At 37.7% G+C, this 20,394-nt stretch overlaps 1 protein-coding gene across 1 annotated transcript in view; it reads left to right on the top strand.

Moving 5' to 3' along the window:
* fras1 (Fraser extracellular matrix complex subunit 1) overlaps positions 1 to 20,073 on the top strand; it is a 1,008,712-nt gene extending 988,639 nt beyond the window's left edge. The window contains exons 63-73 of the mRNA XM_030143455.1: positions 3,738 to 3,970; positions 5,778 to 5,938; positions 8,131 to 8,345; positions 10,155 to 10,305; positions 13,155 to 13,262; positions 13,359 to 13,518; positions 15,351 to 15,467; positions 15,558 to 15,724; positions 16,568 to 16,773; positions 16,933 to 17,079; positions 19,470 to 20,073. Coding sequence (XP_029999315.1) covers positions 3,738 to 3,970; positions 5,778 to 5,938; positions 8,131 to 8,345; positions 10,155 to 10,305; positions 13,155 to 13,262; positions 13,359 to 13,518; positions 15,351 to 15,467; positions 15,558 to 15,724; positions 16,568 to 16,773; positions 16,933 to 17,079; positions 19,470 to 20,069 — 2,265 coding nt within the window. The 3' untranslated portion in view covers positions 20,070 to 20,073. The remainder of the gene's footprint in view (positions 1 to 3,737; positions 3,971 to 5,777; positions 5,939 to 8,130; positions 8,346 to 10,154; positions 10,306 to 13,154; positions 13,263 to 13,358; positions 13,519 to 15,350; positions 15,468 to 15,557; positions 15,725 to 16,567; positions 16,774 to 16,932; positions 17,080 to 19,469) is intronic.
* The last annotated feature ends 321 nt before the right edge of the window (positions 20,074 to 20,394 follow it).

The following is a 20,394-nucleotide window of genomic DNA, read 5'->3' as shown; positions in this document are numbered from 1 at the left end:
GGGTCCAAAACTAGGGCCCAGAACCAGCTGATCCAAAGTGTCCAAAACTAGGGCCCGGAACCAGCTGACCCAAAGGGCCAAAAACTAGGCCCCAGAACCAGCTGATCCAAAGGCTCCAAAACTAGGCCCCAGAACCAGCTGATCCAAAGGGTCCAAAACTAGGGCCCAGAACCAGCTTATCCAAAGTGCATTTACAGTAGACCGTGGACTGACCGAGGTTATTATCGTTAACGAAAACTAACGAAATGACCAAAACTAGAACTGTAAAAACATTTCCGTTAAGTGAAATAAATAAAAACTAGAGTTAAAAGAAAAAAAAAGATAACTAACTGAAACTGTATTGTGTGTTTACAAAACTAACTAAAACGGACAAAAATTATGGATAAAATTCCCTTCGTTTTCGTCTTTGTCTGCGTTGGATTGATACGAAATCGATTTGTTTCCCTCGAGCAATTTTAGCTAGCGGCACCATACAACACTTTCACAGTCCGTCAATTCTTGTCACTAATTTTTGGGTGATTTTTAGGTGGTTTAAGGTGGTTTTTGGTGATTTTTAGGTGGTTTTTGGGGTAATTTGTGGGTGATTTTTAGGTGGTTTTTGGGTCTTTTTTGTGGTTTTTAATGATTTTTAGGTGGTTTTTGGGTAATCTTTGGGTGATTTTTAGGTGGTTTTGGGGTCTTTTTTGTGATTTTTGGTGATTTTTAGGTGGTTTTGGGGTAATTTTTGGGTGATTTTTAGGTGGTTTTGGGTCTTTTTTGTGGTTTTTAATGATTTTTAGGTGGTTTTTGGGTAATCTTTGGGTAATTTTTAGGTGGTTTTGGGGTCTTTTTTGTGGTTTTTGGTGATTTTTAGGTGGTTTTGGGGTAATTTTTGGGTGATTTTTAGGTGGTTTTGGGTCTTTTTTGTGGTTTTTAATGATTTTTAGGTGGTTTTTGGGTAATCTTTGGGTGATTTTTAGGTGGTTTTGGGGTAATTTTTGGGTGATTTTTAGGTGGTTTTGGGTCTTTTTTGTGGTTTTTAATGATTTTTTGGTGGTTTTTGGGTAATCTTTGGGTGATTTTTAGGTGGTTTTGGGGAAATTTTTGGGTGATTTTTAGGTGGTTTTGGGGCAATTTCTAGGTGATTTTTAGGTGGTTTAAGGTGGGTTTTTTGTGGTTTTTGGTGATTTTTACGTGGTTTTTGGGTGTTTTTTTGTGGTTTTTGGTGATTTTTACGTGGTTTCGGGGTAATTTTTGGGTGATTTTTAGGTGGTTTTGGGGTAATTTCTGGGTGATTTTTAGGTGGTTTAAGGTGTTTTTTTGTGGTTTTTGGTAATTTTTCGGTGGTTTTTGGGTGTTTTTTGTGGGTTTTGGTGATTTTTAGGTGGTTTTGAGGTAATTTTTGGGGGATTTTTAGGTGGTTTTGGGGTGTTTTTTGTGGTTTTTGGTGATTTTTAGGTGGTTTTTGGCTGTTTTTGTGGGATTTGGTAATTTTTAGGTGGTTTTTGAGTAATTTTTGGGTGATTTTTTTTTGGTGTTTTTTGGGTGTTTTTGTGTTTTTGGTAATTTTTAGGTGGTTTTTGGGTAATTTTTGGGTGATTTTTTTGGTGGTTTTTGGGTGTTTTTTGTGGTTTTGGTGATTTTTAGGTGGTTTTGGGGAAATTGTTGGGTGATTTTTTTTGGGTGTTTTTTGTGGTTTTGGTAATTTTTAGGTGTTTTTTGGGTAATATCTGGGTGATTTTTAGGTGGGGTTTTTTTGTTAATTTTTGAGTAATTTTTAGGTGTTTTTTGGTGATTTTTACTTCACAGCCCGTCACTTGTGTTCACTTGTGGTTTACAATCATCTTCTGGTCCCCACTCTACCTGGAAACATGGAGACTAAACTTGGGAAAAAACAGCAGAGTCCTGTCTGGGATTTATTTGAATACAACAGAGAAGAAGAGAAAAGATAAAAAAAAAAAAAAAAAAAAAAAAACTAAAACTAAACTACAACTAAGCATTTAGACAATAATGAAAACTAATTAAAACTAGCAAACCTGCTCTAAAAACTAATTAAAACTACCTGAATTAGAGAAAAAAAAAAAGTCAAAACTAAATCAAACTAAACTATAATGAAAAATCTATTTATTTATCTATCTATTTAATAAAATTTTTTTATCTATAATCTATCTAAAAAAAACTATTATAACCTTGGTACTGACCCCAGTGAATATGTGCATGATCTACTAGTACTGAGGAGATTTACGTCTAGTTAATATCAAGTACTTTATCCAACACAGATACTACTGCTGTGGACCAGCAGGGTACGACTTTATTCTGGTAAATTATGATATTTTTCCCTCCTGTTTTTAAATTAACACATTATTCTGGTAATATTATGGCTTTACTGTCAGAATGTGACGACTTTAATGTCATAAACGAATGATATTTTTGTTAAATTATGAGTTTTTTTTATAACTACGACTTTATTCTCATAACACTGTGATTCTTTTTGTATTCGACTTTATTCTCATAAAATTACAGGTTTTAAATTGATATTTTATGACTTTATACTCGTAGTGACAAGTGTTTTTATTTTCTTATGTGGTCCTAATGCACTGTCGTAGCTTTATTCTCCAGTTTCCCCGTATTTGAAAAACTACGTTCGCCTCAGTTTAAGTTAGTTTACTAACCATGTACAGGGTGGGGAAGCAAAATTTACAATAATTTGAGGCAGGGATTGAAAGACAGTGTATGACCAATTAGTTTATTGAAAGTCATGAGAATTTATTTGCCACAAGAAAATGTACATAATAGAAAATGTTTTTATTCTATGTGTCCTCCTTCTTTCTCAATAACTGCCTTCACACGCTTCCTGAAACTTGCGCAAGTGTTCCTCAAATATTGGGGTGACAACTTCTCCCATTCTTCTTTAATAGTATCTTCCAGACTTTCTGGTAATAGTTTTGCTCATAGTCATTCTCTTCTTTCCATTATAAACAGTCTTTATGGACACTCCAACTATTTTGGAAATCTCCTTTGGTGTGACGAGTGCATTCAGCAAATCACACACTCTTTGACGTTTACTTTCCTGATTACTCATATGGGCAAAAGTTTCTGAAAAGGTATGGATAATAGTGTTAGGTATGATTATGACATCAATATGTGTTTGGTTTCAAAACAATTGACGTAGTGCCTGCTGAGAAAAAACAACTAAATGTTCATTGTACATTTTGTTTTGCCACCCTGTAGGAGCACAAGGTTCACAATCACAAAATGAAGACAAAAACCATGAAAGATCTGATCATGAAACCAAGAGCTGCACTAAGAAGGAACATTAGCCAAAACAATAGGTCATTTCAGGTCTGATTTGAAACAAAAATTCAGCATAAATGAATGTTAGCTGACACCAAACAGGATCCACAGATCTAGGTTTGGTTTCCTGGATTTGTGGATCCATGTCCTTCTCTTTTCTTTGTCTTCCGAGTCTGTAAAACGATAGCTCCCACTGCTTTTCAAACCTGTTCATACAATCAATCTCACAACAGCTCTTCCCCATTTTTTATTAAATATCGTTCTTCAGTTTAGACGGTACTGAAGCCAGCGCTGTCACTCATCTCCCTCTTTCTGCCACTCAGTGGGCGGAGCCACGGTGACTTCCGCTAGCGGTGACGTCATGTGCATACCCTCTGTAGTTAATTAACCGGTTTTAGACACATTTTAGGTCCGTTACTCGTGGATGAAGAGTGTCCCCCTCTTCCTCACCGTTTCCTCTCCAGGTCTTGGACAGCATCTACTTCAGCCGTCGGTTCCACATCCGGTGCGTGGCCCAGGCCCGGGACAAGGCGGGTCACCTGGGGACGCCGCTGAGGAGCAACATCGCCACCATCGGCACCGAAGGCTCCATCTGTCACACGCCTGTTACCACGGGAACCGCCAGGGGCTTCCAGGCTCAGTCCTTCATCGCCACGCTCAAATACCTGGACGTCAAACACAAGGAGCATCCGAACCGGTGAGGAACAGAACCTAAAGAGACCTCTGTTTGGTTTATTAACCCTTAAAGACCCAAAACCATCTACTGAGCTAAACTGTTTAATACCAGTGGATCCACTAATCCTATTAACCTGTTTAACCCTGACCATATTTTCAGGGGAAAAACGCCTAAACAGACATACCCAAAGTAAATGAAGAATTCCTTCACAATAATAAGGTTCATATGGATGTTCTTGGTGTCTGTGGACATTTACAGACCTCACAGAATCTATTCCCATTATTGTCTAAAATATTGTATCTATTACTGTGCCTGAGTAAACTGTAACAAACTAAAAGAGAAATTAGAATTTTTTATCCTCGCCTGTTTTTTTTTCGGCTGGATTGACGATGATATGCATAAATTAATTGTTCATGTCGGAGATTTTTAATAGTGTATATTTCACCCCACAAAGATTAAAAATCATGTTTGAACATTAAAGTTTGCACTAAAATACACTTTTGATGTACTTTTATTAACATTAGGGTCTAAACTTTGAGTAAAAGTTGAAAGGTCATGGGATCTCTCCTGGGTGGTTGTTTTTTTTTTTGTCCTTCAGGTTCGAACATGTAGCAGGTGGAATTAATATGTTAGTGTTGGAGCACCCTGGACTCATTTTAGGGACGTACAACAAACAAATCTACTGCCATGGTGATCTGTCACTAGACTAGACCAAGAGTTTAGGTTTGGACAGTGGACAAGAACTGGACTGGAAAAGAAAAATGTGGAATGTTTCTGTTTTTGCACAGTTTGTACAGTTTGCACTTTAATGTTCTGAGATGTGCAGTGGAAACAGGCTCATTGCAGCCACTGATATTGTTAAAATGTTCATCTTTGTTACCAAAATTTGTTTGTTGTTCTAAAAAAAGTAACTTTACTGTCATAGTTACCATACCATACCATACCAACTTTATTTGTAAAGCACTTTAAGAACTTTACAGCTGGCCAAAGTGCCGTACACCAAACATAAAACAAGGAATTAAATAAGTAAATAAAACTAGTGAAAACACAGGGTGTTAAGTGGGCTAAGAACAACAAAATACAAACATCATAAAAAACAAAGACAACTTAAAATCTGTTAAAAACAGCATAAAAAAAAAAAAAAAAAACCCAGACATGTCACTCAGTGATTAAAAGCTAATGAGAAAAAGTGCGTTTTTAAATGTGATTTAAAGACAGGTACAGACTGAGCCTGTCTAACATCTAAGGGCAACTGGTTCCACAACTTTGGGGCGACAACAGAAAAGGCACGGTCCCCACGAAGCTTCTTTTTAGTTTTTGGAACCACAAGCTGCAGCTGATCTGCTGACCTGAGAGCACGAGAGGGGGCATAGGGGTGGATCAGGTCGGACAGGTAGGAGGGGGCAAGGCCATTCAAACATTTAAAAACAAATAAAAGAATTTTAAAATCAACTCTAAAATGCACTGGTAACCAATGGAGTGAGGCTAAAACCGGTGAAATATGTTGATGTTAGATAGTTGTAAGATAATTGCGCATTTCCAATTTTTATTTGGAAAAATATTGTCTCGGAGCAGTCTCGTTCAGTTTATTTGTGTTGTTCAAGCAAAAATCTAAGTTATTTTTAATTTGAACAACAAATTATTAAAGGAAAAGCAAAAAGTATTGTTACAATATTGACGTTTCTTTCAGTAAAAGTTATAATTGCACCACTGTTACAGTGTTGCTGGGGTTGGGGGGGGCCTGGAGATTTTTCATCCTCCAAAGGGGGGCCCGACAGAAAAAGACTGAGAACCGCTGGGTTAACCTGTTGTCTCTGTCCCGGATCAGGATCCACATCTCGGTGCAGATCCCCCATCAGGACGGTATGCTGCCCCTGGTGTCCACCATGCCCCTGCACAACCTGCACTTCCTGCTGTCGGAGTCCATCTACAGGCAGCAGCACGTCTGCTCCAACCTGGTCACCCTCAAAGACCTGCAGGGCATCTCAGGTCAGGATTCACACACTAATGGGGCTTTAACAGCCACATTCTGCAACAGCTTCAACCTTCCAGAGCTCCCAAAATCAAACTCATGTAGATAAACACTGTCGTTTCATCATCAAACTTTTTAATAATAATAATAATATTAATACATTTTATTTGTAGGCGCCTTTCAGGACACTCAAGGTCACCATACAAAGTTGTTAAAATGAATAAAACACAATTAACATTACATACATATATAAAACACATAGGTACTGAAAATGGCAGCAGATAAAGTGAAATACTTCACATTTACAGCTGAGTCCAGTGAATAAACAGCTTCTGTTTGTGTCACTTCTGTTCTTTGACTCTGAGAATCTTGTTTTTTTCTGTTGTTTTTTTTCTTTATTAGTTTTCCTCACCATGTTAACCTGGCGGAGTGACTCACTACTCCCTCTAGTGGTCACATAAATCCCCATAAATAAACTCACTCTAACTCGTATCTCTTTCCTTTTCATTTTCCTTTTCATTTATTTCGTTCATGGTTGTGCATTTCATCAGCAGACGTTCAGTAATCATCAGGTGAACAAACGTTTACACACTCATGCTCGAAAAGAAGCAGGATGAAGAAAATCTTATAATTCCTGCCCCCTTCTAAATAAGAATAGCCTTAACGGTTAGCTATACACAACTAGCTATGAAGTCATACAAACCAAACAAAATACATCCAAAGATAATACAAAATGAATACAAAACCAAGTACAAAACTACATATCCAGGAAGTACAGAACAAACAAAACATAGGTAAATATATACCTGACGAAATGATGCAGAACAGTTATGATACCAGACCAAAATAAGTAAAAAAAAAAAAAAAAAAAATGTCACAAGATGCAAAACAAATAAAAACTTATAACTGTTCATATAATGTCATTGTTCTGTCTTTATATACTTTTTTCAGTTGCAATATGTTTTCACAGTCCTTCAGCTCATTATAAAGAGAATTCCACAGTTTAACACCAACCACTGATCCACACATCTCTACAATCCAACACACTGGCACTATTAGCAGAACTTCACAGATCTTTATGGTAAACATAAATAATCATTGTAAGTCATTTTTATAATATTTGAAATGGGTACTTCCATGAAACTGGGTTTATTTTTGTATCTGGCACTTTTCCAGCTTTTTAGACCCAATAATAAAAGAGAAATTTAAACATTTTTCCCCCCAGGATGGACCTAATGATGACCTCAGATAAATGCGAAAAAAGATCTACTCTTGCTCCGAGCCATCCCAAAACTGATGAATTTTTAATCAAATATTGGGTCCAAAAATAGAACCCAAATATGGACATTAAATCTCCCCAGGTGTCAGTGCATTAGATCTGAAAACATGTCTGTAAAAGGTCTTATATAGACTATAAATAAAGACACTGTGTGAAATGTGTCGATCCTAGTGGTTTTTCTAATCCACACGTGGATTTTTCATCAATCTCAGTCTCATTCCAGGTTTTGTGTTTAACCCATCGTGTCCACTGCAGTTACATACAGAACCTGAACATTTAAACACAAGTATATTGCGAATTATTTTGCAACAGCGGTCATTTTTGTGAAACACTCTGCCTTGCATAATTAGTTCAATTCAAAAAATGTACCTGTGAGAGAATAAAGAGATATTAAAAAAAAATAGTAGTGTGTAATTTTCGTGTCCTTTTGACCGTGTTACATACAGATTTTTGTATTAAATATAATGTAAAATAATAGAAAAATGTGTTTTATCTGAAAAATAGTTTCTATTTTATCTCAGTAAGTATTTATTTTTAAAATAGACCCAAAGTGCTTCCAAACGTGCTTCATAACATTCGTCTACATCTGGTTTGAATTTTTAGCCCCCATGTCCTGTTTTTAGGACCAGTTTCACAGAAGAACCCAGATACAACACGTAGATCAGGTTGAATTTGCTGGAAAATGTCTGAAAACACCTTCTTTTTAGTTACGTGGTTTTCACAGGACAGTGACTGTACAAAGATATAATGATGTCATCGAATGTGACCCGTTGCTGTCGATTAGACTACGAACAGGAACCATTTTACTGCACTTCTTCCCTAGTTTAACTCCGTTTTGCTGATGACACGTTCGTATTTTTACCTTTTCAATGCAGATCTTGTTTGACATTTCTAAGGTAGTAAAAACACTCTGTCCTCTCTTTTCCACAGAGTCAGGTTTCCTTGACGACGTGTCCTACGACAGCATCTCTCTGGGACCCGGGTACGACCGGCCGTACCAGTTCAACCCCAACGTCCGCGAACCCAAAAGCCTCCAGCTCTACAAACACCTGAACCTGAAGAGCTGCATCTGGACCTTCGACGCCTACTATGACATGACCGAGCTCATCGACGTCTGCGGAGGATCCGTCACTGCTGATTTCCAGGTACCGATACAGCAGGATATGTTAGTCCAAACACATGTGTAGGCCTTTGGGTTTATCATTCCAGTGTTTCCATCTAGTCCAGGGCCACATTCAGCCCAATATGATCTCAACTGAGTCAGAACCAGTAAAATAATATCATTATAACCTTTAAATAATGACAACTGCACGTTTTTGTCTTTGTTTTAGTGTAAAAAACATAAATTTATGAAAATATTTACATTTACAAACTATACAAACAAAAAAGTTGTGAAAAACCTGAAAAAAAACAGACATTTCTTAATAAAAATAAGTGCAATTTTAACAATATTATGCCTCAACTTATCATTTACACATGTTCATAACATGGATCCGATCTACAAAGGCACAAAACATTTATAACAGGCAGAATGTTGTTAAAATTATGCTTCATTTTCTTTAGACATTTCAGGTGTTTTCATATTTGTTCAGGTTATTCACATTTTATTGTTAACCCTTTCATGCACGAATTATGAGAACCTTAATCAAATTTTTTTCCAGAGTGTTTTTATTCCTCTTTAGGCATGAAAAAAACAATGCGATTGAAAATTTTCTTCTGAAATAAATAAATAAATAAATAAATAAAAATTAGAAACGTAAAAAAAAAAAAAAACATAAAAAAAAACTAATAATGAAAAAAAAATTCTTATGAACCTATTTTTCATGAAGTTGCAAAAATGTCGGCTCAGCTGGACACATGTTTAATTTTTGACACTCAGAAACATGTATTTACTGATAAACTGTGTGAAAACTATGGGGAGGGCTTGTGATTCTGGGGGTTTATGCTCAGGAGAGATCTACATAATGTTCCAATTCATGTCAGAAAAGATATGTAGTGTCTTAAAACTTTAATAAAGATATGTGTTTAAAAAAAAAAAAAAAGAACAACAAAATCCATGATTACACAAGAGAACAGCTGTAGAATAGCTGTCCACTGGAGTGACCAGTATACATGAAAGGGTTAAAGGATAGTTTGTAAATGTAAATATTTCTCATAATTTAATGTCATTTTTTGCACTAAAACAAAGAGAAATTTGGTGTTGTCCTTATTTATAGGCATAATTTAATATTATTGTTTTCACATTAAACCACAAAAGAAAATTTGAAGTCATTATTTATAGGTTATTATATTATTTTACTTAAGATCATATTAGTCTGAATGTGGAACCTGGACTTAAACCAGTTCGACACCATTGACTGTTAATATCTTCAGTGTCATTTTTGCACTTTGTAAATTCATCCCACCGGTCAGACTGGAACCTTTAGCAGCCATGTTTGACACCCCTGATCTAGTCTTTTTATATATATTTACAATTTCTACATTATTATTATTATTATTATTATTATTATTATTATTATTATTATTATTATTATTATTACCATTAAATTTCCCCATTGTGGGATCAGTAAAATCTAATCTAATCTATAAAATTATCAGAAAAACTGAAAAATTCAGACATTTGGGTGAATTGAAAACAACCAAATTAGAGTTAAGTGCAATGGAAACACAATTTATATTGAATAACTTCGGAGGACAACTTTATTTTTAATTACAGCTTGTGTTTAAGTTACAATCTCAAGCGTCATATTCACATGTTCGTCCATTCTTCGCTTCTATATCAAATAACTTGAATATGAGGGGTAGTAGATGAAAGATGCACCAAGAATATGTAAAAAATCTGTTCAAAATCCACTGTTTTGAGCCTTAAGGCCACCGTAGAAATATGCCAGTAACATCAAATCACGTCTAAATGTCTTAAATGGACAAGGTTCAAATGGTGGTTTTGGTTCCAGGTCCGGGACTCGGCCCAGTCCTTCCTGACGGTGCAGGTTCCTCTCTACGTGTCCTACATCTACGTGACGGCGCCGAGGGGCTGGGCGTCTCTGGAGCACCACACTGAGATGGAGTTCTCCTTCTTCTACGACACCGTGCTCTGGAGGACAGGTCAGACTACGTCTCCCATGATGCATCTGAACTATCACAGACAGTGGGCGGGACATCCAAAATGAAAAAAAAAACAAAAACACTTTAGTAAATGAAGATGTGAAATGAAGTTAAATTAACCCCAGATACAGACAAATAAAATGAGATGTGAATTGATTTTCCTGTTTCAGATCGAAAAAGAGAGTTTTATGACGAGTTTATACTGAATCATACTGTTTGTTCTTCCAGATTTCATTTGTAGGAACTGGTGACTAACATCTGAAGTGAAAAAATCTGACCATAAAGCAGGTGTTTTCATTCTTGTTTTAAGGCGTTGTAGTTCAAATCCAGCTCAGTGATGTGACGTTTGTCCAAAGGCGTCATCGTGGACTTTAAATCTGACTGGTTTGTGTCAAGTTGTTCTGGTTTGTTTGATTGTTGCTGTTTGTCCCAACTTGAAAAAACGCACAAACGTCTGGAGGAGGTTTGGGCAACTGGACTTCACTCACAAGATTCCCAGGATGACTTTTTCCTCCTTTTTTTTTTTTTTCTTTTATTAAAGTTCAGAAGCACACGTGGTTTGGATGCACATACACTGAATGGTCTTTAATCTTTAGGTGGAAAACCTTTAACAATAAACAACACAGAAAAAAACAATTAATTGACCAATAAGTACAAAATGCTATAAATACAAAATCACCATTTTATAGAAAAATAGATAAAATACAATACAAAAATTGTTTAATTTAAATTGATTAACAAGAAATATATAATATATAATGTATGTTTAACACATCTTAATAAATAGAATAAGCAGAAACAAAAAAATCTAATTAATTACACTCAATTAACAATATTTAAACCCAACAAACTCACTACGTTACTGACATAATTAGACAACTGAAATCCTGTATCCAGGCAATTTACATTTAAAATGCATGATCATATTTAACCCTTTCATGCACAGTGGTCACTCCAGTGGACAGTTCTTCTCCAGCTGTTCTCTTGTATATTCATGGGTGTTGTTGTTTTAGTTCCATATGAGCCGACACAGTGGACGCTTACGCATCATCCCAAACACTGTAATTCAAACAATTACTGTAACTTTACTGCTCTTGATAAGCCTGATCTGCACGAGCATGTTTGAGTGTAAATCAATTGCTAATTGTTATGAGACTGTAATTAACAGTTTTCTGAAACTTTTTTTTTGTTTTTTTTTTCACATATCCTCCTGAGACCCAGCAGTGCATTTTATAGGGAACAAAAGTTTGACAGTTTAACCAAAATGCTGTCCATTGCAAAGTGCATTCCATTAAAAAATCAATAAATAAATAAAAATTATTTTAACCCTTTCATGCATAGTGGTCACTACAGTGGACAGCTATTCTCCAGCTGTTCTCTTATATATTCATGAGTTTAGTTGTTTTAGTTCCATATCAGCCAACACAGTGGACACTTATGCATCATCTCATAAACTGCAATTCATCCCATTACTGTAACTTTGCTGTTCTTGACTAGTTCTTGAGTGGAAATCAATTGTTAATTGTTATTTTTTGTATATTATCTCCATGAAGTGAGTAATAACTAGTATTAGAATGTGTTAAAATGTGAGAAAACATCAGATTAGCTGCATTAAACATGGTTTCATTTCATTGTTTTCATATCACTTTATGATATTGGGTTTTAAATACATGTTTCTTTGCTTCAAGAATAAAATTCATGGTGTAGCTGAGTGGACATTTTTGGAAATCTATAAAAAAAAAAAAAAAAAACACCTCAATCTCATTGTTTTTTTCATGCCTAAGAAGGAATAAAAACACTCAAAACAAACAAACAAACAAAAAAAACCTCAACTAAGGTTCTCATAATTCATGCATGAAAGGGTTAAAAATGTATCTGAAAAAACAGTTGCATTATGCAGTTTCCAATCAAGACCATTTTTTAGTGTAAAAAAGCTAAAATTGTCAATTTCCTGGGTCTCAGAAGATATTATCTCCATGAAATGAGTAATAACTAGTATTTTGAGTAGGATAAAATGTGAGAAAACATCAGATTAGTGGCATTAAAAATGCTTTTTTTTAATAATAATAATAATAATAAACTTTATTTGTATAGCACCTTTCATACAGAAATTGTAGCCCAAAGTGCTTCACATTGATTGAAAAAAATACAATATTAAAATACATTAAGATTTGATTAGAAATACAATAAAATAAAAGTAAATATAAAAACAGCGCACATTAAAATATTTGATTATGCATAGAATTTTTGATTCTTTTATTTATTTCTTTTATTTCATAGTTTTCTTCATAGTTTTTCATAGTTTTCTTTTATTTCATAGTTTTCACACAGTATATCATTTTCTGATAATGAGTTTTAAATACATGTTTGTTTGCTTCAGAAATTAAACACATGGTGTCCAGCTGAGTGGACATTTTTGTAACTCCATGAAAAATAGGTTCATACAAAAAAAATTCAATTGCGTTGTTTTTTTCATGCCTAAAGACGAATAAAAACACTCAAGAAAAAAATATTGACTAAGGTTCTCATAATTCATGCATGAAAGGGTTAATATAAACTACAAATAACCCAGCTGATGAACAAAAAAACCACCCACCGCTGCAGTTACACACAGGCAGCTTTAAGTTTAACCCTTTAAAGCCCGTTTGCGCTCTGGTGCGCTCACACACAACAGCACATTAATGTGACACTGTCATTATGATCAAATGACTGCAGTTCTGGTCCAGCACATAAACTAAACATTTCATAAACAGTCTCACCCGCTGCCCCTCTGCACTTTCCAAACGTCTGTTGCGCAGCAGTCTGACGCAGTTTGACTGTACAGTCTGTGTCTGTTTTTGTGTCCTCAGGGATCCAGACGGACAGCGTCCTCTCAGCCCGACTGCAGATCATCAGGATCTACATCAGAGAAGACGGACGGCTGGTGATCGAGTTCAAGACCCACGCCAAGTTCAGAGGTGAGAGCGTTCAAGTCCAGGACATCACGGACCGCCTCTGTTGGGTCCGGTCTGAAGGCGGTCTCTGTCTAATCCCTGACGGTTCCTTCTGTCCAGGTCAGTTCGTCCTGGACCATCACACTCTGCCGGGTCATAAGTCCCGCCTCATGGCCCCGGACCACCTGGGGGGGATCGAGTTCGACATGCAGCTGCTGTGGAGCGCCCAGACCTTCGACTCGCCGTACCAGCTGTGGAGGGCCACCAGCTCCTACAGCAGGTCAGCATCAGACCTCCTCCACCTGTGGTCGCATCAGTGAGCCTGTTCACAGGAACATAAAAGACTGATGAACAGGAGTAATTAGATAATTAAGAGAATCTGTAATCAGATAATTATAATAATCTGATCAAAGAGGAGCTTTTACTTATTAACACTAAGACAGTATTGATTCATTTTCTTCTGTTCACCACTAATAAACTGGATAATGTCCTCTGTAAAATGTCATAAAATAATGACGTCTCAGATCAAACCTGACTCGACTAAACAGACCAAACGCCATGTGACCTGTTTACGAAACCAACAAACTACAGCTGCAGTTAATTATTCATCATTCAATCAGATTCTTTAATTCTTTCAATTTATTTATAATTAGCATCAATGGATTATTACTGGTTGTATGATGTTGTATTATATTACATTATATTACATTGCATAATATTATATTATATTACATTGCATTATATTACATTACATTATATTATATTGCATTGCATTATATTGCATTATATTGCATTACATTATGTTATATTGTATTACATTGCATTGTATTAAATTGCATTATACTACATTATATTATATTATATTATTTTACATTATATTATATTATATAACATTACATTATATTACATTGCATTAAATTACATTATGTTATATTGCAATATATTACATTATATTATAATATATTACATTACATTATATTACATTATATCACACTACATTATATTACATTACATTATATTATATTATATTACATTACATTATATTATATTACATTACAGGGTGGGGAAGCAAAATTTACAATGAACATTTAGTTGTTTTTTCTCAGCAGGCACTACGTCAATTGTTTTGAAACCAAACATATATTGATGTCATAATCATACCTAACACTATTATCCATACCTTTTCAGAAACTTTTGCCCATATGAGTAATCAGGAAAGCAAACGTCAAAGAGTGTGTGATTTGCTGAATGCACTCGTCACACCAAAGGAGATTTCAAAAATAGTTGGAGTGTCCATAAAGACTGTTTATAATGGAAAGAAGAGAATGACTATGAGCAAAACTATTACCAGAAAGTCTGGAAGATACTATTAAAGAAGAATGGGAGAAGTTGTCACCCCAATATTTGAGGAACACTTGCGCAAGTTTCAGGAAGCGTGTGAAGGCAGTTATTGAGAAAGAAGGAGGACACATAGAATAAAAACATTTTCTATTATGTACATTTTCTTGTGGCAAATAAATTCTCATGACTTTCAATAAACTAATTGGTCATACACTGTCTTTCAATCCCTGCCTCAAAATATTGTAAATTTTGCTTCCCCACCCTGTACATTATATCACACTACATTATATTACATTACATTATATTATAGTGTATTATATTACATTGTATCACATTACATTATATTATACTGGTGCGTTGGCCTGTGTGGATCCAGGTTCTAGATGTGGTCGTTTTTATGCTGTTGTGTATTTGTGCGTGCTGTACCGCATCTGTCCAGCAGTCACCGCCAAAGTGTTGTGTCCATAGCAATGTAATTGTAAGTTGGTGGCCAGAATTTTAAAGATCATGCACAAATGAACAACTATTGAATTCTAACCTTATTTAAGTTGTGAAAAATAATATGAATTTTTTTAAAACGAAGTGCAGTGTGCCTAAAAGGCGCACCCAGATACCGGAGGGTTCAAAGCCAGAGAATAAAAGTGGGTCTTAAAAACTCCACTATTAATTAATCCATTAACGACGGCGTAAACTTGTACCGGCCCCCTTTTGAGTGCAGTATTTCCTGCTTCTTCTGCGTCACGTCCTTGTGTTTGTCTGGACCCTGAACAGGAAGGACTACTCTGGGGAGTACACGGTCTTCCTGATCCCGTGCACCGTCCAGCCCACTCAGCCGTGGATCGACCCCGGAGACAAACCCCTGTCCTGCACCGCCCACGCCCCCGAGAAGTACGTCCGCACCCACAGTACACACACACCACACACACCGATCACATGACCCCGTGACCCCGCCCTAACCACGCCCACCGCCCCCCACAGGTTCCTGGTCCCCATCGCCTTCCAGCAGACCAACCGACCCGTCCCCGTGGTTTACTCCCTCAACACCGAGTTCCAGCTGTGCAACAACGACAAGGTGTTCATGATGGACCCGGGTACCGCCGACGTGTCCATGGCCGAGATGGACTACAAGGGCGCCTTCTCCATGGGTAGGACACCACACTCCACCAGTCGTAGACCTCCTCTAGTCTGGACCCAGTGTCATGTGGTTTGTCTAACACACAAGTCCCTTTAACCCCTGAGACGTGAGTCCAGGTACAGGTTCTGCTGTGAATCTGCGTCTGTTTCAGGTTCGTTAAAGCTGCTGTGAGTGTGTGTTTGTGTTCCTTCTCATCAAAACAGATGGAATAACAGAAAAAGACAAAAGAGAGGAAGTAAAGTTTGGCAGGTTTGGACTAAATAAGCCCCTCAGAATGACCTGAACTGTGAAGTAGAACACACTGAACAACAAGGATCTGAGTTTTGGCCCAGTAGGTTTATGTTTTGGGCTCTTTTGTTTTTTTTTCCTAAATCAGTGCAGCTGCTTTTTGACACCTGGCTGAACTCCAAAAAGCAGTTACACGTTCAAAACTCAGTAAAAACACAGGAAAAAAATAATTCAAATGACCACAACACGGCAAAAAAACGTAAAAACATAAAACGACAAGGAAAACAGTGTAAAAAAAAAAGAAAAAAAAAAAAGCCCTAATTACACCCAATTACATAGGTGTGAGTGTGTGGGTGGGGTGGGGGGGGGTGCATTGAGTATGGGGCAGCCGTACAGTGGGTCGTCTAATAACCAAAGGGTTGGCGGTTTGAATTCCGCTCTGTTCTAGTCATGTGCTGTTGTGTCTTTGGGCAAGGCACTTCACCCACCTTGCCTCCAGTGTCACTCACACTGGTGTATGAATGCAGGTGGATGTTCGGTGGTGGTGCTGGGACATTTCCTGGGTCTTAGGAGGTTAAACAAACCTCCTGGAGTTAAAATGTCGTCCTCTGCCGCCCCCCCGCAGGTCAGACGCTGTACGGCAGAGTGCTGTGGAATCCGGAGCAGAACCTGAACGCGGCGTACCGTCTGCAGCTGGAGAAGGTTTACCTGTGCACCGGCAGAGACGGATACGTGCCGTTCTTCGACCCCACGGGGACGCTGTACAACGAGGGGCCTCAGTACGGCTGCATCCAGCCCAACAAGCACCTGAAACACCGCTTCCTGCTGCTGGTACCAACATTCAGACATTTTATATTAACCTTATTTTTTTTAGATGCCAGTTAAAGTATTGTTTTCTTCTCGTAAAAATAAAACATTAAAGTCCAAACTCTTAAACGCTTTATTTCAGTTGAAGTTAACTCACCCCCGATGATGGTTTTTTTTCTTCAGGATCGTAAACAGCCGGAGGTCTGCGATAAATACTTCCATGATGTTCCCTTCGAGGCCCACTTCGCCTCAGAAATCGCCGAGCTGCAGCCGATGACGGCCATGCCGGGCGTCGACGGATTCACCATGAAGGTCGACGCTCTTTACAAGGTGAAAGCGCCGGCGTCATCTCACATCCTTTAGATAGAAAAGACCTGAAACCTCCAAAACCAAAACCATCTACTGATCTAAACTGTTTAATGCCTGCTGATCCACTAATCCTATCAATACATGGAAATAATTGGTGTAAAATACAGTTCTTCGTCTTTTCATGGTCATCAGATATGACCCATTTGGACGTTGAGAGGCTCCGTAGTTACCGTGGAAACACCGTCATCTTCTACAACATTGATTCACCAGTAAAACCCATGGAGTTGGATCAATGACAGTGGATGATGATGCTTGTTTATATCAATATTAATAAATAAAATAAACAAAAACAAATAAAAAAACTTACGAATCAATAAATAATTTGGAAAAACATCAGCAAAAAACTTTTTAAAATTAAGTACAAAGGGTCCAATCTGGCCCCTGGGATGAATTTGTGAAATGCAGAAATTCCTCTGATAATACTAACAACCAAGGATGTCAAAATCACTTTAGGTCAATTCAATCTCAAGTGGGTCAGAACCAGTAAAATACTAACATAATTACCTATAAATAATGAAAACTACACATTTTTCTCTGTGTTGTAGTGTAAAAAAAAGTAAAATTACACAAATATGTTTACGTTTGCAGACTAGGCTTTTACAAAAAATGTGAATAACCTGAAAATTCTTAAGAAAAATAAGTGCAATTTGAACGATATTACACCTTAGTTTTATCATTTATACATGTACATCACAGCTTACAGATCACAGTGGAGCTACAAAAACACAAAACATTTAGAAACAGACAGAATATTGGTACAAGTCCACATACTTCATATTTGTTTATGTTATGTTCAAGTACAGTTCGTAGATGTAAACATTTTCATTGCGGAATTGGACTTTTTTTCACTCAAAAACATAGAAAAAAACTTTGGAGCTGACATTATTTATAAGTTCTTATCCTATTATTTATATTATTTGACTGCTCCGGCCCACTTTATTTCATATTAGGCTGAAAGTGCACCCTGAACTAAAATGAGTTTGACACCCCTGATCTGCATTCATCCATTTTCCTCCTCTGATTCTGCTGTTTTACCCGCTTTCTGTTTATTGTTTTGTCCTTTCTTGGCTTTTAATTGTGTAAAACAATTAGGCCTGTAACGGTACACGAACCGAACCGTTTCGGTACACACCTGTTCAGTTCGGTCCACAGCTGTACCCAAACCGCACAGTATGAGAAAAAGAAAAAGGAACGAAAGACGTTGTTTGATGCGGAACTTTAAATACATGCAAGTTTCACACGGACATATTGAAGGACGCGCACATTGACCCGAAATACGAAATAGCAGCTGATATAAGGTTAAAAAAACAACAAAAATGACGTGAACCTGGAAGGAAGAGACTGCAGACCCTCCACCATCAGTCCAGTCCAGTTTGGATCAGTTCGGGTTCAGGTGAAAGACAACAACCAGGAAAGAGACGGAGATAAGACAGACGTTGTTTGGCCCCAAGGAACTACGGTAGTTCTAAAACACACTAGCTTTGTCTGTGTCTCTCTCTCTCTCTTACGCACGCTGTATAACAGAGGAATAGAACCAGGAGTTGGACATTGAAAGTATATAAAAATAAAGTTTCACTTTCGTTTCACGCCAGCGTTAGTTATATTAGTTATGGACCAGACCACACCCCCCCACCCCACCCCACCCCGGCTCCGACCAAAAAAAAACAACAAACAAACCATCCCCCAGACAAATCGCACACGCACACACACACAAGTACACACAGTGTCCTAAACAGTTTGTTCTCTGTCCTAAAATAAATAATTAGGTTAATTTTGTTGTTAAAGTTTCTCTTCAGTTTGTTTCAACAGAATACCAGTTTACCTTCTTGTTAATGTTGCACTTCATGTGGAATTTTTTTGTTGATATTTTTCTGCAGAATGTGAACTGACAGAACTGGGATTAGATTTTTCTTGTTTGTTCGAAACTACCTTTCAGGGAAAAGTGCAAAACTAATGTTTAAAATACATTTAGTAATATTAATAATTTATTTTATTTTCTATTTGATTTATAGCAGCAGAATTATATTATTCCTGTTTTCCTATATTCTATTTTGTCCAAAAACTGGGGGGAAAATGTAAAAAAAATTCATAAATGCATTAAAGACATTTTGAGGGGTTTTCTTTCTTCCCGTACCGAACCGAAAAAAACCTGAACCGTGGCTTTGAAAACCGAAAACGTACCGCACCGAAAATTTTGTGTACCGTTCCAGGTCTAAAAACAACCGATGAATCCTGACAAACAAACATAAGACGATTACAGGTTGTTGAAACGTCTTTTAAACTGGTTTTAGAAAAATGATCCGTTTATCGTCATTTGCTGGATCTCTTTCTCTCTGTGTGTTGATTGACAGGTGGAGGCGGGCCATCAGTGGTACCTGCAGGTCATTTACGTGATCAGCCCCGAGTCGCGGTCCAGCCCTCGGATCCAGCGCTCGGCCACCTACGAGCTGCGGCAGCGGCGCCCCAGACGCGACCTGGTGGACCGCAGCGGGAAGCTGACGCTGGACGAGTCGCTCATCTACGACAACGAGGGCGACCAGGTGAAGAACGGCACCAACATGAAGTCTCTGCGTCTGGAGGCGGCGCCGTCGGCCACCTACAACGCCCACGTGGGCAGCTCGGTGGGCGGGGGCGTGGCCGCCGTCACCCTCCTGGTCCTGGTCCTGCTGGCCTCCTGCTTCGTGTTCCGCCGCTGTCGCAAATCGGCCAAGAAGAAGACGACGACGAAGAGCAAGACGGCGTCCAAGGCGTACGAGGAGTATCCGCTCAACACCAAGGTGGAGGTGTGCATGGACAAATGCGTGGAGAAGAACTTCAGCACCAAACACTGCACGGTGAGGAACGTCAACATCCTGAACCGCAACCAGGACGCCAAGGCCAAGGCCAAGGTCAAGCAGGTCAACCTGGAGGTCAAACTGCACAACAACCTCAACGACGGCACCGAGGTCTAAACACACACGCTTTTTTTTTTTTTTTTTTTATTCTTACGGGACAGTTTGTATCTAAAGGGACGACCTGTTTGTTCATGTATTTTTATACCGTGGTTGAAAAAGGGAAGAGTGTGAACGCGCAGCTGTGTGGCGTTTGAACCATTACCTCAGGAATCCACAAACACTCAGCTGCATCCCATCATCGCACGGCTTTGATTTCTGTTCTTTTTGACAGTTTAGTTCGGGTTTTTTTTTTTTTTTTAGCGCTGAAACCAGGGGCGTCCAGGTTCCACATTCAGCCCAGTATGATCTGAAATGAGCCAGAACGGTGAAATAATAACAGAAT

This window comes from Sphaeramia orbicularis, chromosome 9 (assembly GCF_902148855.1).
Source record: "Sphaeramia orbicularis chromosome 9, fSphaOr1.1, whole genome shotgun sequence".
NCBI lineage: Eukaryota > Metazoa > Chordata > Actinopteri > Kurtiformes > Apogonidae > Sphaeramia > Sphaeramia orbicularis.
The sequence above is the reverse complement of the archived record's forward strand: the minus strand, read 5'-3'. Positions and strand labels throughout refer to the sequence as shown.